Source organism: Rhopilema esculentum, chromosome 18, assembly GCF_057945365.1.
Source record: "Rhopilema esculentum isolate cy_ngs chromosome 18, ASM5794536v1, whole genome shotgun sequence".
Taxonomy (NCBI): domain Eukaryota; kingdom Metazoa; phylum Cnidaria; class Scyphozoa; order Rhizostomeae; family Rhizostomatidae; genus Rhopilema; species Rhopilema esculentum.
The window spans coordinates 3,527,466-3,551,194 of NC_142832.1; the positions used below are offsets into that span (position 1 = coordinate 3,527,466).

The window sequence follows — 23,729 nt, forward strand, 5'->3', positions numbered from 1 at the left end:
GAAAGCTGGACTAGCCTAAACAACAGAGAGTACGAAAGGACAGCACAGGGTCGTCAGAAGTGGAGAAAATGGCCGGTGAGATGGTCAGGAAAACAAACCTACATGGTCAGATAGAAAATTAAGTTGTAATAAGTCATAAAGATTTGGCCTGCTTTTACTCGAATGATTTCCTTTTTGTTTTGCCTCTATCTCGCCATTAGCTAAAGCCTCGCTTTGCTTGTGGCATTGCAGAAATTTTCGGACAACCTGCTCATTCACCTACCAGAAGTTTCGTGCATGCTGGTCTTTGATTTTACGGCCTAAGATATCAGAGTCTTGATATATTGTAGAAATACAATTTTTGCAGGAAAAGTATCAACAGGTATCTTTCTTTGCAAGAAGCAAACTCAAAGGTAATTTAGTCTTTGGATACACAAGTTTAAAGGTACGAAATGGATTGCGATGCCTCATAGGACCAGATATAGGAGGCACTTTTTCTTGGTTTTGCTTATTGCTGTACTAATGTTGATGTGTGCTTATAAACAGAAAAGAGTCTTGTGGTATTTCAACCACGAGACAACGCTTCTGCAAGACTATCAGCATCCAATCACGCGTTACATACCTGACCTACGAGATGACTCTTCAAACGAGTCTAAACCTGAAAAGGGCCTTAATGGAAATACCAGAAAGGCAAAAAGTTGTGTGACCAATCATGAGGTCGTCGAGAGTTTGCGGGAATTGGTATTAGATTTGATTGATATTCGTGTTTCGGTTGAGGGTAAAGCAGCTGAGAAAATCGAAGAAAAATACGACAAATTCCAGAGAATGTTGCTTGATATTGAGGCCAAACTAGACCTGGGGAAGTCTTATATAGCCGAGAGCAGGAAAAACAGGACGATATACTCTTGTCCTGAAGTACGTACAGGGCCTAAGTTTAACAAAAAGTTTGAAAGAATCGATTGCTCAAAAATTCCTTTGCATGAACCTGTTACGGTAATTATTGACAATGTGAATTTGACTAGAAGGCAAACTGTAAAGTTGTTAAAAAAGATATGAAAATTTGATAAAAATCTTAAAGTATTGACAATGGAAAGTAACGATGAAAACTATGCTAGGTCTACAATGATCAACAAGGTCATGAATGAAATTGTTACGCCATTTGTATATTTAGCTCGAGATCTTTATACTTGGAACTCACATGCAGATTTAGAGAGGCTTGTTGACTTCATTTCGGTAAATGAAGATGTTGTTGCTGATGGAAACGCTTTAGTAAACAGTCGTAATGGACACTGGTCACATGGATGTTATCAAGCGAGGCTGAAAAACTACGAATTTGTTTACAAGCGATTTACAAGCGAGGCTACCACGAATCAAAGGGTTCATGCATAAAATGCGATATTTTGGAAGGACCGTTTATGACAAAACTAGAATATCTGAGAGATCTTCCATTCAATTGAGAACTCGGGGATTTTCCATCTTGTTATGTTCCATTTTGAGTTGAATTCATCTGTTAACTTCTCCCCAAGACTGTGATAAATCCTTTAACGAAATCATGTAAAGTATAATTTTAGTAGGGTATATTAGAAGAAATTACTGAAAAAAATAATTCAAATACTGCTCACATACAAAACAATTTCACGGCGGCATTATGTATTGGCTTTCCCAAACTATTGCACCGTTTGATAACCTTCCCCCGCTCACAGCCGTGGAACCATAACGTTTTTTGGACTCTGCACGTTTTGATGTTTCATTTACTACACCCTCCAATCTGTTTCTCATAACTAAAGAAATATTGATCAAAAAGCTTACCTTAAGACAGCAGGTCTGGAGACAACCGTCTTGGTGGTTTTGTTGTAAGCATTGAATTTGATTTCACAGCTACATAGAAATCAGAAAGATCTTGCAGAAGACTCAACAAAGTTTAGTATGAGAGAGTATTTATACTTATTTAAATATATGTACCATAGTATATTTCTGTACAATTTAAAATACCTCTGAAATGCAGAAAAAGTTTGTTTTGGTTAAAACAAATTACAGCTTATATGTACTTATTTTGATTCGTGCAGAGTGATACCCACTTAAAGTGATGGGTCCAATATTTTTAAAAGTATTAAAAGGACACCCTCTCTGAAATAGCTAATCTGCCAAAATATCGGACTCTAGTGAGAGTTTTCGGCTGATAGTTACCACAATCTAAAAATACTAAAATACAAAAATTTCAAGTTAAAAACAAATGAGGGGAGGAATACATCAACGTACCCCTTTTTTGTTTCTCGAGGAAGAATCTCAACAATCTCGATGTCCAGACCAATCAGCTCTTGAAGGTTCCTGGAAGATATCATAACATCGTTAATTGTATTACTCACGCACAGATTATAACAAAAACTTGGCAATTCCTAGGCATACATTGCAAGTATAATCAAACTCCAACAAATAGTTTGTGACATTTGATATAACTTTTTACTCTTATCTAAGACTTCAATTCTTAATATCAAATTTAGTTGCCAGATTTTTAGTTAAGTCTTATGATACAATTTAGTTAATAATACTCACAAGGAGAGTTCTGTGTTTATGCTTTGAGTCTGAAGCCTTTTCGATCAGCACTTTCAGAGGGTTACTAAATAACCGTACAGGGTTTGAACACAGCATAGCAATTAAAACAGGCCTACTCCTCAACTCATAAAGCATGTACAACTCTATATATACTCTAAAGTCTTCTATTTAATAAACTACGTATATACCTAATAAACATACCTTTTAAACTGTGCTGACTTAATTTCCATCAAATATGCGCTCATAAGTGAAACACATAGCACATCTGCACTTGCAGGCTCGATCTTGAAGATGACTGTAGCACTCAGCTTCGCTTTGTTCGACATAACCCCACCATCATCATCCCTAGCTCCGATAACCATATTGAACGTACTGTTAGCGTACGGCATAAGAGAAGACGCAACTGTTATTGCTCCTGTTTTTGTATTGAGTAGAAACAATGATCTGCTGTTCGTTGATATCATGTAGTATCTTGGAGTACCGAAACGACCTGCGTCACGATCGGTTGCCTGCAGGGAGAAAGAGGACCGTGATCATGGGGGTATTTTTGAAATATAAACTACAATGCCTGCCAAAAGTCTTGGAACACTTGCTATAATCTACGTTGTGCACGAGCTGCAACATCCCCTCCCCTCCTTGTACAATGTTGTGCCACGGAAATATGAATAATCTTACATGTACAAGTGATACATTTTTACATAGCTATGGTTTTCAGCTAGCGAACCACTATGTATGAGGGGGAAAGGGGGCAACACCCTCCTTGCTGACATGGGAAATAGAAGGGGACACGCGAATTCACAGAGATCTGAGGGTGTTCCAAGGACTTTGGCAGGCATTGTAGGGAGGAATAAAAATCCACAAATTTCAAGAGGGGATGGATAACATTGGTATGGTAAGGAAAAAACTAAGTTTCTTGGAGCAAGAATACACTTGATTCGATTGGATTGATGATGGCGGTTGATGATGATGATTGATATATTCGTAAAAGAGAAATATGACTAAAAAATTTGAAGTGAGAAGGGTTATGTTGGTTTGATAAAAATAGAGCAGAGTTTCCTGGAATGTAAGAAGAGCCATTACCCCCACTCTTTTGGAAAAAAGGAAAAACATTTCAAATAATAAGAATTTCGAATGAAAAATTACAATTACTGAATATTTATACTGACGGTAGCAAGATGACATTTATAAATTCTAGGCCCTGGAGATATAGGCACTGGAGATCTTACCTGGAAATACTTTGGTAACAACTGTTTTCTTTTATAATTTAAAAATTCAAAATAGTGAGGATGTTATTCTCGAAGTGTTTTTCCTTTCTGAATACATTTCAGTTATAAGAAACTTTTAAAATGAATATGAATTGAAATTGAATGAATTCCTGCATGCAAAAATTACCTTGACATTGGCAACAACAGTATGTGGTCTGACATCTTGAAACAACCTCACAACAATTTTAGTCTCTTCAAAGATTGGAGCATTGTCATTTTTATCAATAACCTCTATTTCGACCGTTGCATCAGCAGAGCTGTAAAAAGACGTTAAAAAAGTCCTTTAAATACAGTTTATCACGGGATGACTTATGACTCTGATGAAAAGGCAAACTACGTGATTGCCAAAAGTCACGCTTAATTAAGTCGAGAACTTTTATCAAACAATTTTATCAAAATAATTGATAATTTTCCCAACGTTTGACACCAATAGAAAAGGTTTTCAACGCGGTACTTCATCAGAGCTCCAGCTTGTTGAATTCATGGTTTCGTAACAAAGGCCATCAAAAAACTCAAATCTAGAGCATAACAAAAACAACTATTTCAAAGCATTGTTCCTAAATGACCTAAATGAAAATGAAGAAGCATAAAATAGTGAACAGCAAATTTGTTTGTATATCTTACACATTCAATAAAATATTATGTGTTCAAACAGCAGCCTTTCTCGTGTCCTAGGACTTTAGACACTTGTATGAAGACTTTAGACACTTGACAGCAAACATACCAAACTTTCTACTGTACGTAGTTTTCCTTTTTTGTAAAAAATAATTGTTATTTGTGGTTCAAGTATTAAATAGAAATGTAGTAGTTAATTATTGCTGTGAATGAAATGTTTTTGAGTTATGAATGGTTTATCATCATATTGAGGATTCAGTTACTTTGAACCTAATGCCAAGAAACCTACCGTCGATCTTCAAAACATTTAGCATTGTCAGTGGCCCTGACTAGCAACTTGATTTTAGAATCTTCCTCCCTGTCTAGAGACACAGCCGTCGACAGCCATCCCGTACTGCCATCGATGCGAAATTTCTTAGAGTAGCCACTTGCATCAGGGACAATACTGTACGTCACAACAGAGTTCACATCAGCATCTTTGTCAGTTGCCAGAACCTGTTGGCGGATATCGGTAAAGTAAGTAATAATATATTGAAATTTAGTCTAGCTAAAACAAATCTATTCATATTGTCATGTCATATTCTATACCCAGAAGTTCATTTGCACAATGATCAGCTGGTACGATCAGTGGAAAGAAAATCTATTTGTCTGGGGAAGGGGGGAGTGGGTAAAATCCTTTCTAAGTGTTTCTAAAACCGAGGGAGAAATCACTTCATGAAAAAGTCCTACACTTTCGTTGGAAATCCTATTGCTTATCTTGAAATCCCTGGAAATCCTTTTGTTTTCGTGGAAATCTTGTAAGCTATTTACAAAAGTGAATTGCCCCTCGCTATGGCGATTCTATTTGTAGCCTTAATGAGGTAATGACTGGACTTTTGACTTGGTCATTTGCATCCCTTCTCTGAGTGATCACATTACGTGCTACTGAAGTTGAAGCAGAGGTCGGGGAGAAAACAGATTCCAAACGATGTGGGGGTGTTTTTATGACAAAGTAAGGGGAAATGGCAATCACAGAATTTTTAGTTCTTTTAACACGATTTTTATTTCATATTTTATCATTATTACTTACACATTTGAGCTGCAAATTGTAAATTAGGTTTTTAACATTTTTTCTTTTCTTGTAGGCAGGAAAAGCAGGGAAACCAGCAAATAATTGTTGAAGCTACTATTATCATTATTATTATTATACTATCATCATTATCATAATACTTTGCGCTTAAATGTACTCATCAATAAATTATACTTTCTTAAATATACTGTCTTGATATTGTGTAGACAAGTATTAATAACAAAAAAGTCTGTACTTTGGAGACTTACACGTAATATCTGTACATCAGCCTGAGCTCCTTCTTCAATTGTGCCAAAATATTCCTTGTCCTGCTTCTTTTTGAAAATGAACTGTGGGCTGTTATCATTTTCATCCTTAACACGAATTGTAACATGAGCGAAAGTAGGTGGCTTGTCTTCCTGCCTGGCGATTACCTTGAAAGCAGAGACATAAGTGTAGAATTATTTGCTATAAAACATTTTAATAACAAGTTACAAATGACAATCTTGGATCTTTTTCCCTATAATAGAACTTTCTGCTTCGTCCAGCAGGGTTGGGAATACTGCTAAGAAAAATCTTTTACATTACGCCATATGATTTGCAAAAAACTTTTGATGGTACAGAATTTGAAAATGGCTTAGAAAACCACACATTTTATTTTTTTTGGTTCCAGGTACCTAGACCTTCCTGGCCCCTAGCATGATTTCCGTTTTCTTATACTTCTTCACACATACTTGTAACAGCTTTTATACATACTTAAGATTTTTCCTGACACTTCTCAAGACGTTAGAATGATGATCGAAAATGCTAGATAATATATATACCTAATTGTGGATCGAAAAGGTCCAATCAGAAAGGCGAGCACATTATGGATGCCGCATGTCAATAGAAATTCTGTTATTGATTAAGTTTAATCAACTCAAAACTTGCCGTACTTTCCATCAAATCTAGCATGTACACCTTCTTAACTCTTCAATTTTTGCTTAGTTCTCATCCTTATTATAGCTGTTACTTTTCTTAAACCTAAAGTTGCTTTTGATTTCAAAGTGAATTTTTCAAACAGTTTCTTACCACGAAGTTGTAAAGTGCGTTTTCTTCATGATCAACCGTGGCATTAACAAAAATTACCCCATCGCTTTTTATACCAAAGGTTCCATCATCCCTCCATATTTCGTAGGATATCAAGCTTTTCTCGCCACCCTGTAAAATGTAGAAGATGTTATGACTCTTGGCACAAATAATATACGACCATCTTACAAGGTACGCCCTTTTACCGTTAAAGCCCAAAACCACCCGTCGTCACGAGCAAACACCCACATTGCCAGGGATCACTGACAAAGTTATCATCAAAATAGTCCTGGAACCTAATGACAAGAGCCTAATGTAAGAACTTTTGACCCTGTTTCGTCCCAATGCCCAGAAGTTACGCCTTGTCACACGTAAGCTACGTCCCAAAGCCCACAAGTTACACCTTGTCACACATAAGTTTCGTTCCAAAGCCCACAAGTTACGCCTTGTCACACATAAGTTTCGTTCCAAAGCCCACAAGTTGCGCCTTGTCATACGTAAGCTACGTCCCAAAGCCCACAAGTTACGCTTTGCCACACGCAAGCTTCGTCCCAATGCCCACCAGTTTCGCCCCGTAACTCCTAGGCTACGTCCCAAAGCCCACAAGTTACGCTTTTCCACACGTAAACTTCGTCCCTATCCCACCAGTTTCGTCCTGTAACTCCTAGGCTACGTCCCAAAGCCTACAAGTTACACCATATTGCTCGTAAATTAGGAATTCCTACCTCTGCATCAGCATCAGTGGCAGAGACCTTCAGTACCGTTACGCCGATGTTTGAATTCTCCATGACCTCAGCAAAATAAGCGGATTTGACAAATTGTGGACCATAGTCGTTGATGTCATCGATGTAAATAATCAGCAAGGCCTTGGCTGGTTTATGATGCGTCGATTTGGCCTAAGATTGTAGACAGAAGTTAACTAAACACATTTCCTGTGATAAACTTCCGATGCTAACGACACTATATTATTTTTAAAAAAATTTGTTCTCTTGAAATGGGGTATTAATTGAAAAAAGCTAATGCTGACAAGACGGTATTTTAAAGAAATAATTTTGAACAAAGATTGATCGAGAAAGGCAGAGAAAATCTTAAAACAATTGTATATAATTGATATTTGAATAATATATATTTGATTAATGTTGTTTTATTCACTGCTACTACAAAGAATCGTTGAAAATTAGAAAAAAGTTATTGCCTTGAACATTACGATCACCAAGCATAATGCTCAGGACTATACAATAACCAAAAACCAACTACAAAAATTATATATGACAGCAATATCTAAAAAATAAAGTTTGATAATATAATTTGAAAAAATGTCCTAAGCTTATTATGAAAAACTAAATCGTATTCAGCTGTTGATTTAAAAAAAGTAAATTGGTATGAATAAGAAAATTAGTGTTTTTCTTTGCTTTAAGAAATTTCTACATCAGCTTACATAAATCTCGATGACGTATTTTGAAATGACTTCACGGTCCACTTTCCCATTAGCTGTCACAACGCCCGTTTTTGGATCGATGTTAAAGATGCCTTCGGGATCATTATCTGTGAATAAATGCAAAACAACTAATTAAAAATAGTATTTCAATATTCATGCCAAGTGGAGAAATAGAAAGTTGCCTAACAAAGAGTAACGAATATGGACCTGATAAGCAGCTGATTAATAATAGATAAATATATACTAACATCAAATAAAGATGATAAATACTATATATAAAATTTCCTTATGATGAATTTCCTTATGATGAATTTTCTTATCATGAATTTTTTAACTTCTGATTACACTTTTTACTTATTTTCCTTGCTAAGCCAAAACCTATGGCACTTATCCAACTTTAAGATGCAGCAGAGCATCTGTAGGCCCGTCTGCCAAAAAATTCAATGAAATTTTAGATAATCTGCAACAAGACGAGGTGTTTTCATGAAAAGCATCTAAAAAGACCCAATATACGATTTATTCAAAAGCTGGTCACAGTTAACTATACAAATGAATAGAATTTTGGAAAAAGTTTGCAGGAATTTTGCAAAGAGAGTAGAGACTATAAACGATGAAGTTTCATAACAACAAATGCAATCAAAAGGTTTCGCATAGATAATGCTGCTGAAGTAGCAAAATATTATAAAATACCTCGATTCAAGGAGAATGTTACAGGGGCATTCAGGTCACGGTCGATGTCATAAGCATAAACACGATTAACGTACGAATTCTGAAAAAAATACAACATTTGAAAATAATGTTTATAATTCGCCTATGAATCATAGACAAGCTTTAGTAAAATACATAGGAAGGCCATTTCAATGAAGACAATTTGGGAGGATGTAAAATATCACATGTGAAAATATATTCTATATCATGTTTCATATAGACAGTGTAGTAACCTAACTGTGTAGCAAAACATTATGCGCAGGAGCATTAGCTCATGTGACCCATGTAGATATAATATGCTATCAGTTTCACATTACAGTTAGTTATGTGTGTAGGCCGTTGAAGTGAATAATCAAATTATCGTTCTGTTTGTTGCGAACCCATGCGTTGTTCTATCTCCTTCACATCTTAACAGACAGCTCTTAACACAGTGGCTATAGATGCAAAGACATCTCTGGTGAACCTTGTGATGGAATATTAAAGCAAAAAAGTTTCAAGAAACCTGATGGTATTAGTTGAATAGTTACCAGTGGGGTCTGAAGTTGTAAATGTGGAATATTAAAAACAGAACCGTAGCCAGGGAAAAGGATCGGTAACATCATTTGTTTGATACCCCTATCGGCCTAAAGCTTCTTCCATAATTGCCAATGCCTTACCTTAAACATGCCTTCCCTGATATGCGATGTAAAATTGGATGCTGTGAAGGCAGCCCCATTGTCATCAGCATCCAGAACATTGATGGTGAGGGTAGTGTATGTAATGTGTCGTATCTTAGCACGGGGTCTGGCATCCTGAACAAATAGATCAAAAATTGACTCTTAGTAAAATAACCCTTATGAAGTAACCTCTTAATTAATCACTAAGTATTAATGTAGGGGATCTTCACCCCGTCTTATTCTGTTGGTTTTACACTAGTGCACGTCTTGGTTAATGCCCCTTAATGGTAGTTATCGCACAAAAGAAAAATATGAGCATTACCCGTGCAACAAGCAAAAAGGTAAAGTATTATGACTCTGGAAAATTCACAATCTTCAAGATGAGTTATTTTCTTAATGATGTCTTTTGAGGGCTCCTCTCCCGAACTTCCCCTGTATTTAAAGAACATCTTGATTAAATTATCAAGAAATTCCGAAATAAAATATCCAGTTTATATTTTTAATTAAGTATAGTTGTTTATGTCAATTTTATATTTAAGATCCAGAGAACATAACAAAAATTGGTTGAGTAAAGTGAGGAAAAACATCAAATTGCATATAAGAGATGAATATGCTAAATTAACGTCCATAAAATGAAAATTATGATAGCTATTCGAAATTCGAAGCAAACAAGATAAAGCATATTTTTTATAAAATAATGTTAGTTTTGAAACACACTAACGTACCTGTACAGAAACATTAAGAATATACTGCTGTACTTTTTCGTAATCAAGTTTGTTTCGTGTAGTTATTCTTCCAGCATAGCTGTCAATCTTAAAAACATTCCCCTAAAACAAAAAAGTATTTTGAAATGATTGTGGCTTCAAATAATCAATCACTTATAATTTGACATATTCTTCCTTCTTCGTGAATACTTTATAAAATGTTATGCTCTAAATCAAACTCATAAAATAAACATTTTAAACGTAAAATAAATATTGCTTAAATATTTGGGATGTAAATTAAAGATCACTTTACGATTAAACAGTAAAACACTGTCATCCGCATCAAAGCTTTATTAAAAACCAAATGATTCTGAATAAAGGTCAAAATTTTGCAAAAAAATTGCTGTTTTCACTGTTCACTTTCCAGTACAAAAAAGCTACTGTCACAAATGCATAGGAAATAATATGTTGATTAAAATTTGCTGTTATTGAAACTCCATTCGATAAAAACCAAGAATATCCTTGGTTGTTAACAAAAAATCATTTTATTGGTTGTTCTTGGGATCTTTATTCGATGTTAATTTATCAAATTAAATGCGATGCATCATTGAAAAGCAATTTTTTACTAAAGTTTCCAACTGTTGAATAAATTCGTAAACGACAGAAACTGTTTATAGTTAGAAACATAAAAAAATTAATCAAATCTCTGACAAGGGTTTAACGTTCCAAAAACGAATAAAGCTACGGAAAAATTATGCTCCAAAACCGGTCATATTGTTATTCCAGCCTTAAAGATGCTTGCAAATAGAATAACCATTAAAACTGCAGGAATCCTAATATAAACGCTAAGATCTACGTCTCAAAATGATCAATCCGCCATTAAAAAGATATTTCAGACGAATGCTTTCCCGATAATTAGGATTAAAATCTTATTGGTCAATTGCAGGACGGTACCTGCTGCTGATTGGTTGAAATTCAAGGCGGCGGCGTCTTAGGGAAGCTACTGGTCAATAGTCATTGACTGTATTCAAATGGGTGCTAAACAATCTTATGATAATCACAGCGTTTAGGCCGTTTTATTGAAGACACCGACCTTGCTTCTCATAGTGCCATAAAAAGCTAGTTACATCAATCAATAACAACGCTAAATGGGCTTGTATTTGTGTTTCATACTCTAGTGCTTGATAAACAAAACAGCGCCCGCGTTATTTACAAAAAATCTCAAATTAGACTTTTTGCCAGCTTCAAAACTTTCCTAAAGCAATTTCAACACTGTACACAGAACAATTCTAACCCTGTCCATTAAATGATTTCACACTGTCCCTAGAAACATTATCTAAAAGAATGTCTCTATAACCAAATCTTGAAATTGTATTTTCACGGCTGACTATTGCAGCCAAATCTCACTTTAAAGATGAACTGAAGTAAACAATGAAGTGCATTTCTATATATGCTCATCTGGCAATTATGCTTCAGGCATAAACTTGTTTCTTATATCATCACAGTTTTCGGAGCATTTAGATTAGTGTCTTCTTAAGATTAATCTCTCCACTCTAACGTTTCGTCAAGGCAGGGACTGGAGCCTTAGACTCTGGAGTTCGTGATTTCCACATATCAGAGATCAACGAATCTAGTCGCATTTCTGTACAATTTAATCAAGATAACAAACAACGGAATAGGTAACAAACAGCAGATTAGCAACAACTGCTATGTTTTTACTCACAATATTGCCATCGACAATATCATAGATCAATTCTTGCATTTGATCAGCATCTGAAGCAGTTACTCTGAATATAAATGAGTCGATTTCCAAAGTCTAATAAACAAAAGAGAGAAACAATGCCAATGAAATCATGACAAGCAAAATTTAGAATAAAATGACTACCATTACCTAGAATTTATGTCTGGAAATCTTTCTGAATGAATTCAGATATCTTTAAGCATTAAAGCTTGAGCTAAAAGTTTACCTCGTTGACTTTGGCTACGTAAGGTGTTCCAGTGAAAATTGGAGGATTGTCGTTTTCATCCTTGACGTGTACACTTACACGAATGCTTGTCTGAAATAGTCAAATGATTAAATAATGATTTTACTGATTTCTTAATCATTGAATCATTCAAATGATCAACCCAAAAAAGTGTATATTTTAGCAATTAAGAGATCAATACTAGATTGTGATTCCTGTGACATACATAAGACATCAACAGGTCATGTTATAAATCACCAAAACACTTGAATTTGGATAAAAATAAAATTCAGCATGGTCTTCAGATCCTACTATTCCTTCTTTTTCCACATGGCTCCAATTTACTGACAAATGAGCCTTACTGGGTGGATAATGAGTTTTTAACAATCAAGTGGATAAAAGTACCTTTTTATCTGGTTCCACATTGTCTGCTGCATATATAGTGAAGGTGATGATGTCCTGAAAAGAGATAGTAAATTCAATCAAGTCAAACATTTTTCAATAAAGTCTTTAAAAATTGCAAACTTAAATATCTTGACCTACAGTCATTGCCAAAGGTCTTGGTATGCTGACGTCAGTTTTAAAGGCGAATTCAGCCAGCCCCTTTCCTGTCTAAAAAAACTGGTTCATTGTCAGATTAAGAATGGAGTTAAGAGCCTTTTTTGTGTGATTTTATCGTATTTGAGTCGCCATTTAACACTGTTCTGTAGGATTCGTGGATAAAGTAGCAGTACTCGAGAAAAAGAATTATCAAATAAAAAACCAAGTTCCGACTGTTGGGTGATCTAAGTATTTTTGGCAGGCATAGAATGCTGTATAGAACAGTCAGCTTACTAACATCAACACAGTTTTTAAAGTTTATATAAAAGTCGTCTTTCACAGACGTGACTCATTTTATGTACAAAGCACACACATAAACATTAATCAGCATTTTTGTGAACAGTATTTAGTGGAAGGAACTTGCACTTTGTCTCCTCTAGTTACCGATGCTTGAATAATTTCTAAGATTGTAAATCAAATCTGGCCACTAACAGGCACTAACCCTAGACTTACAATAAAACTCTATCAGTTTTCATTCTAAAGTCGTAGTTTCATATTTCATCAAAATGGAATAATAAAAATGTGTTTGCATTAGAATAGTATAATAAAAATGTGTTCAAAACAAATCATTATTGTAAGATGACCGAGTACCATATGTTCAGAATTTCCCAAGCAAAGATTATATTATTTCACTAATCTTCAATAAACTTAAAGCAAATCATAAGCATAACAATAATTGCAACATAATCTTTATTGTTTATAACAAGCAAAGAAAAGGAAATCCATGGTTTTCGTTCGACAAAGCATGATTACTCACATCTCTGTCCAGCACTTTGTTCAAAGTAAGTTCACCTGTGTCTTTATTGATCCTGAACCACGGGCATCATCTCCCAGGGAATACGAGATGACGTCATTATCCAAATCTGAGGCCTGGATAATCGCAATAATTGCTCCTGGAATCAGAAAACAAAAAATTACGGTTTTCAAAAGACCCTCTTTATGTTGCAAGTTGACTTTAGTAGAACTACAGTAGGTTCCGGCAAATAAGAAACCCCCTTGTATAAGAAACCAGCCTCAAATTCTTTCCAAAGGGCTCCTTTTATAAGAAACAATTTAAGGTCTGAAATCGAAATGTTTCTTTTTTCAGATCCGTCATACTTTATTCCTGTATGCCAAGAAATAATCCCCTAAATTTTGTAATGCAACCCAACATTTAAAGCTTAGTTGCTTATTTAAAAAATGTGTAACCTATATATAAGAAACTTTTACCCTGATTATAAAAAGGTATCTTAAAATAAGAAATTTTTTGAGGCTTCAATTTAAAAAGTGGTTTCTTATATGCGGGAACCTACTGTAATCAGAGGTAAGAATGATCGATTTCTTCCATTCAAATCGAAATGAAGAACACCCTGAGCAAGTGCATACTTCTTTTCATCAGACTTTGACTCTCTTTCTACTGGCTAGCAATTACTGCAAGCAACATTATACTTAGATTTCGCAACTGAAATCTCGGGAAATTCTTGAAGACTCTCTTACAGCATGCTTATGCATCAAAATGAAATTCTATGATATCGGGCTCCATCTCTTTCTGCAGCAAACGCTTAATTTCTTGTTGAAACACATGCAACAAGCACATGTTGTTGCTGCAGCAAACACATGTTGAAAAAGATAACTATATTAGGAATGAATCATATTGCTTAACCTGGCTGATGGTTGTTGGTAAGGCAACTTTAACAGGAGGCTAAGGGTAAATTTATCTAGAATGCCATGGACACTAAAATTGAAGTAAACACTAAACAAATATGGTGCAGCCATTTCAAAACAACCACCACAACCATGGCAGACGCTCTTTGCAGACACCTCTAAAATCTATAGAGAAACGTAAGTTCAAGAACACTACCCAATAATAGCACACAAATAGTTCTATTTCTAAATTGTTTCCTTCTCTCAAAAACATGTGCGAGTAACCTTCAAAAACAGACATCTCTCTGCAATGGACAGGAAAGTTGTCACTACAGGTTTTACGTCACTCTTGCTATCTCTCGCTTTCTCTTTTGGCAGATGTGCTGCTTAGTCAAGCTGGAAATCCACTTACAAGAAGCCCCCTCTCAAATAGAAAATTGCGTTTCGCTCTGCACTAGATATAATTACGGTGACTTAGATACTTTTTGAGACTAACAACATGACGTGAACAATTTTAGTTTTTATCTTCGCCTGAAACGTTATCTTGTGGAAAGTGTTAGAGTTACGCGGAAGATTGTTGTAGATATGCGAAAATGATACACAACATATTAAACAATGAAACGAAATCAGCCATATTGCATTTACAAAGCACGAGGTAAATCTAATAGGTTAAGTACTTCATGTAAAGATGAAACATCATTTCTAACAATCCCACTCGTTGAGTCTTTTCTCAGTCTTCTGAACAGAACAATGATAATAATAGTTATAAAAGATAATAATAATAGAACCATACAATAATGTTAATCAAACCTTGATAATTCCAAGTTTCTTGCAAAGTTCTTCAAATCTTGGACGAGGAAGTCCTTTTGTCATAAGATCAGCTAAATTATTGTTTGTAGGACAATAATTTACTTCCACTCTTTTCTTTTCAACAAGGTCTCTGGTGATATCAACGTCAATATGCTTGTCCGGGAGTGGTTGTCAGGATTCTTTGAAAGAGCAATGGCAACCTGATTGTCCTCATTCAGTATATTAGTTTGTTGCTCATATCCCAAATCCTTGAGGAATGATCTCAGCCACATGAGCTCCTGTGCAGCAAAAGAAAGAGCTATGTATTCTGCTTTGGTAGACGATAGTGCAACAATTTCCTGACGTTTACTGCGCCAACTGACTGTACCACCGCAAATTTGAAAAACATATCCTGAGGTGGATTTCCTTTCAACAACATCTCCTGCTCAATCAGCATCCGTAAAACCGATTACATCAACAGATATCTGACATGATGCATCAAACTTCAATCCTACGTTTAGAGATCCTTTGATGTACCTCAGTACACGCTTTACAGCTTTCCAATGATTCTGACCCGGTTTTGACATGAATTTGCTTAAAATCCCTACTGAAGTAGCTAAATCTGGTCTTGAAATCGTCATGGCATATGTGAGACATCCAATTACTGCTTGGTAATCTTGCAAATTAACGGATTTCTCATCATCCTTCAGCTTGATAAGACTTTGATTAGGATCAATGGGTGTTGCTACTGGCTTACAGTCCTGCATGTTAAAATGCTTCAGAACATTCTCTAAGTACATCTTTTGTGAGATGGTCAGTGTACGCTCTTCCTTGTTTCTTGAGATACTCATGCCGAGAATATGATGTGCCTCTCCCTAGTCTTTCATCTCAAACTTTCTTTGTAAGTCTGCCTTCTCAGCTTCCATCATTTGTGCATCATTGCAAGCTAAAATAAGGTCATCCACATGTATAGCAATAATCATGATGTTCTTCTTGTTATTTCTAGTAATGTTTTTCACATACACACATGGATCTGCTTTATTTTGAACATAACCAGAGTCTTTAAAATACTGGTCAATCACACTATTCCAGCATCTTGCAGCCTGCTTTAAAGCATACAGACTCTTTTGCAATTTGCAAACATAATCTGGATTCTTTGTATCTACATAACCTTTTGGCTGCTTCATGTAGATTTCTTCATCTAAACTGCCATTCAAAAAGGCTGTTTTCAAATCCATTTGATGGATTTCCATGCTCATGGCATTAGCAATGGAAAGAATTACTCTAATGGAATTTGCTCTTGTAACTGGTGCAAAAACTTCATTATAATCTACACCTTGTTGTTGGGAATATCCCTGTGCCACTAGTCTGGCTTTGAATCTGTCTACAGTACCATCAGCTCTGTGTTTCACTTTAAACACCCATTTTGAGCCTACAATATTTATATTCTTAGGCAATGGAACAAGTGTACATGTTTCATTCTTGAGCAATGATTCATACTCTGAGTCAGTTGCTTCTCTCCATTTCTCTGCATATTCACCATTCCAAGCATCTTTTATTGATCTTGGCTCTGCAATGCTTGCTTCTGGAATAATGGACAGAAAAGCATTTGCTGTGAGATTTCCTTTTCGTCCGGTATCCTTTTCGTGAATCCGCATATCCAATGAAAATACACTTGGTGGACTTTGCATCCAATTTTTGCCTTTTCTCTTTAGGAATATGAACGTAAGCATTACAGCCAAATACTTTCAAATTGGAAATATTAGGCTTTCTCTTGAACCAAACTTCATATGGTGTACACCCTTTTAGTGCAGCTGTAGGACAACGGTTTCTTATATATGCTGCAGTATTGATGGCCTCTGCCCAAAATCGTAGTGGCATTTTCGCATGATATAACATTGATCTTGCACTTCCTAACAATGTCCTGTTCATGCGTTCTGCTACACCATTTTGTTGGGGTGTTCTTGGAATAGTTGGCTCTTGAATTATTCCATGTTGCTTGCAAAAGTTGTCAAATTCTTTAGAGATGTATTCACCACCATTATCTGATCTCAGACATTTCAGTTTCTTCCCAGTGAAGTTTTCAGCCATTCTTACATATTCCTTAAATTTTTCCAGAACTTCACATTTGTTCTTGATGAAATATGTAACTGTCATTCTTGAATGGTCATCAATAAAGGTTAGCAAATATCTGGCACTACCATCTGATGCAATTTGCATAGGACCACAGACATCCGTGTGTACCAAATGTAGAATATCACTGGCATGTTCTGTTCCCTTCTTGGAGAACGGTTCTCTGGCCTGCTTGCCTAAGGAGCATCCCTCACAGTCTCTATCAAAATTGTATGAGTCAGTTTTCATTCCTGTGACAATGTCATTTCTTGCCATATCTTTCACACTATCATAGCCTAAGTGTCCAAGACATAAATGCCAAATTTCCAAAGACTGACTTCCTGTGAGATTTGCTGTAGTAGCAGTAGCAGGAAAACTATTTTCTTCACAATCCAGAACATATAGATTTCCTTCTTTGTGGCCAACAACCACAAGACCTTCTTGAGTAGAAATTTCAAACTATACACATGAAAATTGTACAGATCCTCCATTCTTGGTTTTAGATGGAACAGAAATTAAGTTCTTTTGCAGATCTGGAACATGTAAAAATTTTCCAAATGTAACATCTTTAGATTCCTCGTGAGGTATAATGCATTTCATTGTAATATCTCCTTGACCCTTAGCTTCAATTGTCTTATTGTCAGCCAGATAAATTTTCTTTCCATCCTGTATTGTTTCATAATTTCTCATGTTTTTATCCTGTGATGACATATGCTGAGTTGCACCTGAATCAATAATCCAAGTCTCAAGATTATTGGAATCTATAGTAAGTGCCATAGTTGATGATACCAAGGTCTGCTTGGTGTGTGTTACATTTCTGCTGTCATTACCTTTACCCTTAGCATGACCTTTTTGATTTTGTGGTTTACCCCAACAATCCTTAGCCAAATGACCAACTTTATGGCAATTAAAACATTTCTTACCATCAGATTTTGATTTCCAATTCTTTATTGGCCTAGTCGTTAAAGCATTATCAAAGGATTCCCCTTTACCAGCAATTTGTGCACGATCAGCAACAGTCAAAATTAGGCCTTTTACTTTTTCCCATGATAAGTCCATTTCTCCAATGGTATCCAATGTTGTACGCAAGCTGTTATAAGATGTAGGCAATTTTCCTAGCACTATTTCACAAAAATCATTTTCGGGCATTGAGCCCCCCATTTCGAGTAGCTGATCTCTTAATCTGCACATTTTGTCCAAAAAATCCAGATCATTATCACCCTCTTGCATTCGCATATACGACATTTTGTCTCTTAAATCAATTCTCCTTACCAAAGATTTCCTTTGAAATTGATTTTTTGAGCTTTGAAGAGAAGGGTTGAATATATTGAAATAAAAAAGGGAAACATTGCATGAAACTTGAGAATATGAAAATGTTCTACTTGCATTGTGAAAAAGTTGCTTTCTTGATTGCGATTGGGAAACAAGATGAAATCTTTGCAAAAAGGCGTCCATAAAAAGGATATTACAACCTTTGAATTGATCCTACATATTGCAAATTAGTTTCTTTCTTTTGCTTATAATATAGGAAATAATATATTAACGATAACAATGGACACATTTTTTTTCTTCTTCATAAAGTTGAATTTCTTTTTATAAGAGGCGACCTGCACCATGAAGTGGCGTTAAGCTGCAGGCCTGAGTGCGTACAGCCCTTTGTTGGTAGTTGATTTTCTTTCGTTTTCATTCACCCAAGACATTATACCACTGAGCGAGAACTAATGATACCATTTCAATGTTTCCCTGTGATTATCATTTCTCGTGGATAAAAGAATATCGCAGAACATCACGTGATTCTCAATGCAAACCGAAAAACATTTCAAATTTGAGAAAAATTTTGATAATCTCTTGTCTTGATGCAGGGTAAGAGATACCATAGTATAATGTATTTTAGCTAGATAGTATATGACAAATGGTATGAATCCGGCGTCACTTGGGCGAAGGCTCCATGGACATTGAATAGGAAAGCTCAGGGATGTACACATGACAGATACTAACCACAATATTAAATATTAAAAACAAATTTCACTGCCATGTATATACATCAGCAGAAGTTTGTGAGTCCCGCCTTATATACGATATGAAAGGCTGGAGAACAAAATGTGTTTGCAGCCACATGGAGGTATTTAGATAAATACAACCGTAATGGCCAGCCTTTGAATACGAGTGTGAATGAAGATTGTTAGCAAAGCCGTGAGCAACAGAACTCCGTGAAAAGCTGGTGGACTGACAGCAGGTTGTTGGATATAATCTTATCGATGGAGCGTGCAAACCTGTGTCTGTCTCAACAAGACGTTTCGAGAGTAAATTGCAAACAAACCGATGTAATTTTGAAAGAAACATTGTAACTGCTAGTGAATAACGTGACCAAGGCTGCAAGGAAAAGGAAAAATATTGACAAGGTACTGAGAAAATAGGACGTAGGACTGCAAATAGACGTTAGAATAGCACCCTAACAGTTAGGTGCAAAAACATAGAGAATGGCAAGAACTATTGGCTCAGAGCCTTTCTCTGGGTACCAAAGCCTTTCATTTCATGCAATAATAACATAAAAGTAACAGGTAGAACAAGGGGCGTCCCTATCCCTCTTTTTACTCTTTTGATGACCTGGTGCCCAGGATAATATAAAGGGTATTATTTGGTTCTTAGAAATTTTTGTCACCATGTCGTCCAAATATAGAGGCCTTCTTCAGTGCTCAATACAACAGTCAGAAATATCGCTGCTACAGAGGAATATCTTTCAATATCATTCTGCCACTGTCTAGCTTTTTCTCTCTATACCTTTTGCCACGTTCCTTAATAGACATAGCAAACTTGGTTGATAACAAAATAAGACAAAGAAAGAAGCTGAGTTCAGAAAACGGCACATTGTTGATCAAAACGTAGAAAGCTGGAGGAGGAAACTCAGTTATCACGCCCAGAACAGGAAAAATGGTTTTCATTCCTTAGTAAGGTTTCAAAAGATATGCCTCAGCAGCGGAACAAATAGTATACATTATTCTAGAGCCTGGTAAGAAAAAAGTCATTCTAAAAAGATAAAGATAAAAAATGGAATATTCGAATGTATAAAAGAAGCACCCATTAGATTGAACGACATAAATGGTAAAAAAGCTCTATGGAACCTGTTTAATGTTACAAAGCTCTTTGTCACATTACGAACTGATGTAATAGTTCAAAGTTTGCTTACATGTATGTAAAGAGCATTGTAATTTGTACTTTAAGACAAGAAAGAAAGGAAAGTTTAATAGCAGGAATAAATAGTTATCAAAAACAAAAAGCATTGAAATAATGTATACAGAAATGAAACCCTGGTTACAGAATAGTCTTGCATGGGATATCACATAGAAAGCGAGGCTGGTATGGCATCAGCAAATAATTATCGACAAGAGTCAAATTATGACTCAGATTTCCTGTATTTTGATAGGCACACTGAGAGCATGGAGTGAAACTCTAAGTTTAGACGACTTATCAGAGGTCCTGCTTCGAGTTAATGTATTAGTTAGCAATATTGTGTATCTGCCTTGCTGACTATACACGCGAATGCGGTTGACGGCATCGCATCGCATCATCAATAACACAACGGGAAAGAAAGGCTTGCAAAGGTGTCAGCAATTCAAATGTCAATTCAGCTTGTTATTAATCAAATAGTCAATCGCGCTAGCAGAACTTGAGTTGGGAATTATCTTCAGCCATATGCGGGGGATGGTAGCTGTGAGAACTAGTTCTTACGGTGGTAACCCCAACAGAATGCCAATTCAGTTAACCCACCGCAGGCACCAGCGTAAACAGAAAACTGAATTACACGTCGAGAATTGCAATGATCACACGGGAATTATTTGAATCTTAAATCACAAGAATGAATAAGAAGCCGCGATTGATGATTAATGAAAATCTTTTATGCCGTGTCAAGCGTGAATAGATCAACTATTAAGACATGCAAGGTATCATCACAGAGTAGAGCTTACCAGAAAAGATTCTTATTAAGCCACCAGAGAATCACAGCAAGGTATTTGACGTAATTTGAGATGGCCAAGAGGAATAGCAATGGCTTTATCAAGAGAGGGATTAGGGTGCATGTAAATGGGCTACAGTGAATTCCCGCAAAAAAGATCCTAAGAATTCAAAAACCTACAGGTTGTCATTCTCAGATTAAGAATTTGTATTTAAGAACCTATTTTTGCCTGAAAAACCGTAAGGTCTTTTTTAAACAGCACTGTCACCTGAACTATCCATTGTCAAGAAACATCCTTATAGCCAGGCATTACTAACAGAGTTAATTATCGACATACATCAATTAGATAGAGACCGGATGTGAGAATCGTTAACACAGCAACTCATATACGCGCCATCAAAACAAGACCAAAGAGCAGCCTGCCTCTTCAAAAAGTATCTTAAAGTTCTTTCAAAGAAAGGGGAGTTACTAACACGGCTCTCGTGTCACATGCATCGGCTCTTTATAAAACTTACAACCTAACAAACTAGCTGATTAAAATGCTGTTTCCCAGTTTAAAACCCCAATCACATATAGTCAAATATAAGATGTAGGGCCAAGAGTGGGAAAGCAATAATTATCCTGGCAAGAACTCAAAAAGCAGACCATAGCTGAGGCCAATTGAAGGAAGATACGTCAAGTAAAGTTATGAAGTAATTTTTGATGAGCAGAACTAAGGATGCTATAAAGACGTGCATCAGTTTTTAATGCGTTTGGACCACTTGATTTCGGGTATTATCATCCAAATGGAAATTCACAGAAGTGTCTAGGAGCATTAATGGCAGCAGAGATAAGCTTCTTTCGGGTTTCCTTTCGATATTCAGGGTCACTGGCAACAACGTGGGCGTGTTTAGAAACGAGCCACTTATTTGCGTTGGAGGGGAGGCCAAAATAAATTAGAAAAGACAGAATCAAGAAAAAAGCAAGTTTGCTTTTTTGGGCTCCATTTGAGATCCTTATGGCAACACGAATAGAGAAATGCTACGTTTTCGAAAATACGGAAACAGCGACTGGAGGAGATCAGCTCAAGTAAAACTTTAATTTGCACTTGGTGCAATAAACTGCTTGCCTAAGACAGATTCTAGTCTTATGTATTCTTCTTTTAATAACAATTTAAGATTAGATTGAGAATCCGATCAGCCTAATAAAGGGCAAAGTGTAATTTTATAACAGCCTAGGGTCTCTAAAGTAAGGTTTTCCACCAATAAGCCTAACAAGAATACAGAAAAATAGCAATTCATCTGCATACTCGATAATCAACTATGTGTTTTGGTTCTTGAGAGAATTTCAATTCAGCTGACGAAGGCGAAATCTGAAGAAAGTTTTGCTTGCTTGGAAACATTTATTACAAAAGGCTAGGGGCAATAAAGAAATACTAATAAATGGGTGCTTGAATTGAAAAAAAACTTTGCTACCCTTGAAAATTCAAGAATGGTGTCAGAGAAAAGGACATCCAAGGGGGGGGGGAGTTATGGTGAATGTATCACAACAGGCACAAGTATGACATTTTGAAGTCATTTTGAGCATCATTGATAGTGACGGTGGCTGGTGAACTCTGGGGCATAAAAATCTAAGAATCGGGGCAGTTTTAAAAAAGAAAAGTTTGTTTGATAGACGAATCAGACTTAAAGTACACTTTGTAGTTAATTTAAGGAGTATATTAACAAAATAGTCTGCGTTCTCCCAAACGGGAGCAATTTAATGACATCATCTTTAATTCTCTTGGCACGAAATTCAGTGATGGTAACATCAGAGAGTTTCCCCTTCAGCAGATATGTTTATACGTCGGCACATTGAACAAGGGGTTTAGGACGGTTAACGATATCCGCGAAAAACAGCCATTTGCTGTTCTTCTCAGATTACGCTTATTCATTCAGGCAAAATCGCCCCTTAAACCTCGACCTCGCGCCACCGGTAAGCTTTCGGTTATCCGCTCAGGCAAAGGAGGCACGTTGCAAAAAATCGAAACAAAAAGTTGTGCTGGGAAAACAAAGTCTGCTTCGAGGCTTATTGCTGTCTCCAAGGAAAAGGCCTACTTATCTACCATAAATACGCGATATCCAAAGCGGTCGAGCGGATTAGCGTTTGAATATGTATCAGTGTAGCGTTTGACCCCAAAACGTTGTAAAAGTAAAATGAAAAGGAGACGTAAGCGAAGTCACTTGCTTTGCGTGATTCATCATGATTCACAGTGATTCACTCACACTGCAAGTCTAAACACTACTTATAATTACTACAACTTGGATTTACAGTCTATTGGGGAATTTTTTCAATTCAGACATTCAATAGACTCGTTGAAAGATTTATGTAAAATTTTAAGGACAAATTCGAGCTGTGATTATAAGCATATATCAGTATTGAGAATATATACGCAAGCTTTATGTGTTGACAAAGTCATATATAAATGCTACATGATTTGACCTTAATAATTGAGAAATGTGGATATTTTTACCAAGGAAGACCTAACAGTCATGATATATGAAGAAATGAAAAGAACATTTCGGTATCAAGTCTTGCGATCTGTTGCAGTTTGGAGTTTCCTCGGCTGATAACATCTGCTATAGAAGAAACAGATTAAAACAAGCAAACCCCAGCACAAAACACGGACCAACAAAC

General features: G+C 36.0%; 1 protein-coding gene across 9 annotated transcripts in view; it reads right to left on the reverse strand.

Moving 5' to 3' along the window:
* Positions 1–383: 383 nt before the first annotated feature.
* LOC148958081 (cadherin EGF LAG seven-pass G-type receptor 2-like) overlaps positions 384–23,729 on the reverse strand; it is a 58,613-nt gene continuing 35,267 nt past the window's right edge. For 2 of the 9 annotated variants that reach the window (XM_089113849.1, XM_089113848.1), the window contains 18 exons: positions 15,032–17,847; positions 13,356–13,491; positions 12,404–12,457; positions 12,002–12,091; positions 11,758–11,850; positions 10,056–10,157; positions 9,331–9,465; positions 8,657–8,735; positions 7,967–8,073; positions 7,254–7,424; positions 6,532–6,660; positions 5,730–5,894; positions 4,702–4,907; positions 3,925–4,054; positions 2,734–3,041; positions 2,239–2,307; positions 1,789–1,857; positions 384–1,518 (listed from right to left, as the gene is read on the reverse strand). In XM_089113849.1, the coding sequence (XP_088969975.1) occupies positions 1,404–1,518; positions 1,789–1,857; positions 2,239–2,307; positions 2,734–3,041; positions 3,925–4,054; positions 4,702–4,907; positions 5,730–5,894; positions 6,532–6,660; positions 7,254–7,424; positions 7,967–8,073; positions 8,657–8,735; positions 9,331–9,465; positions 10,056–10,157; positions 11,758–11,796 (1,824 nt within the window). In that variant the 5' untranslated portion in view covers positions 11,797–11,850; positions 12,002–12,091; positions 12,404–12,457; positions 13,356–13,491; positions 15,032–17,847 and the 3' untranslated portion in view covers positions 384–1,403. The other 7 variants (XM_089113846.1, XM_089113845.1, XM_089113850.1 and 4 more) reach the window with 5 other exon arrangements.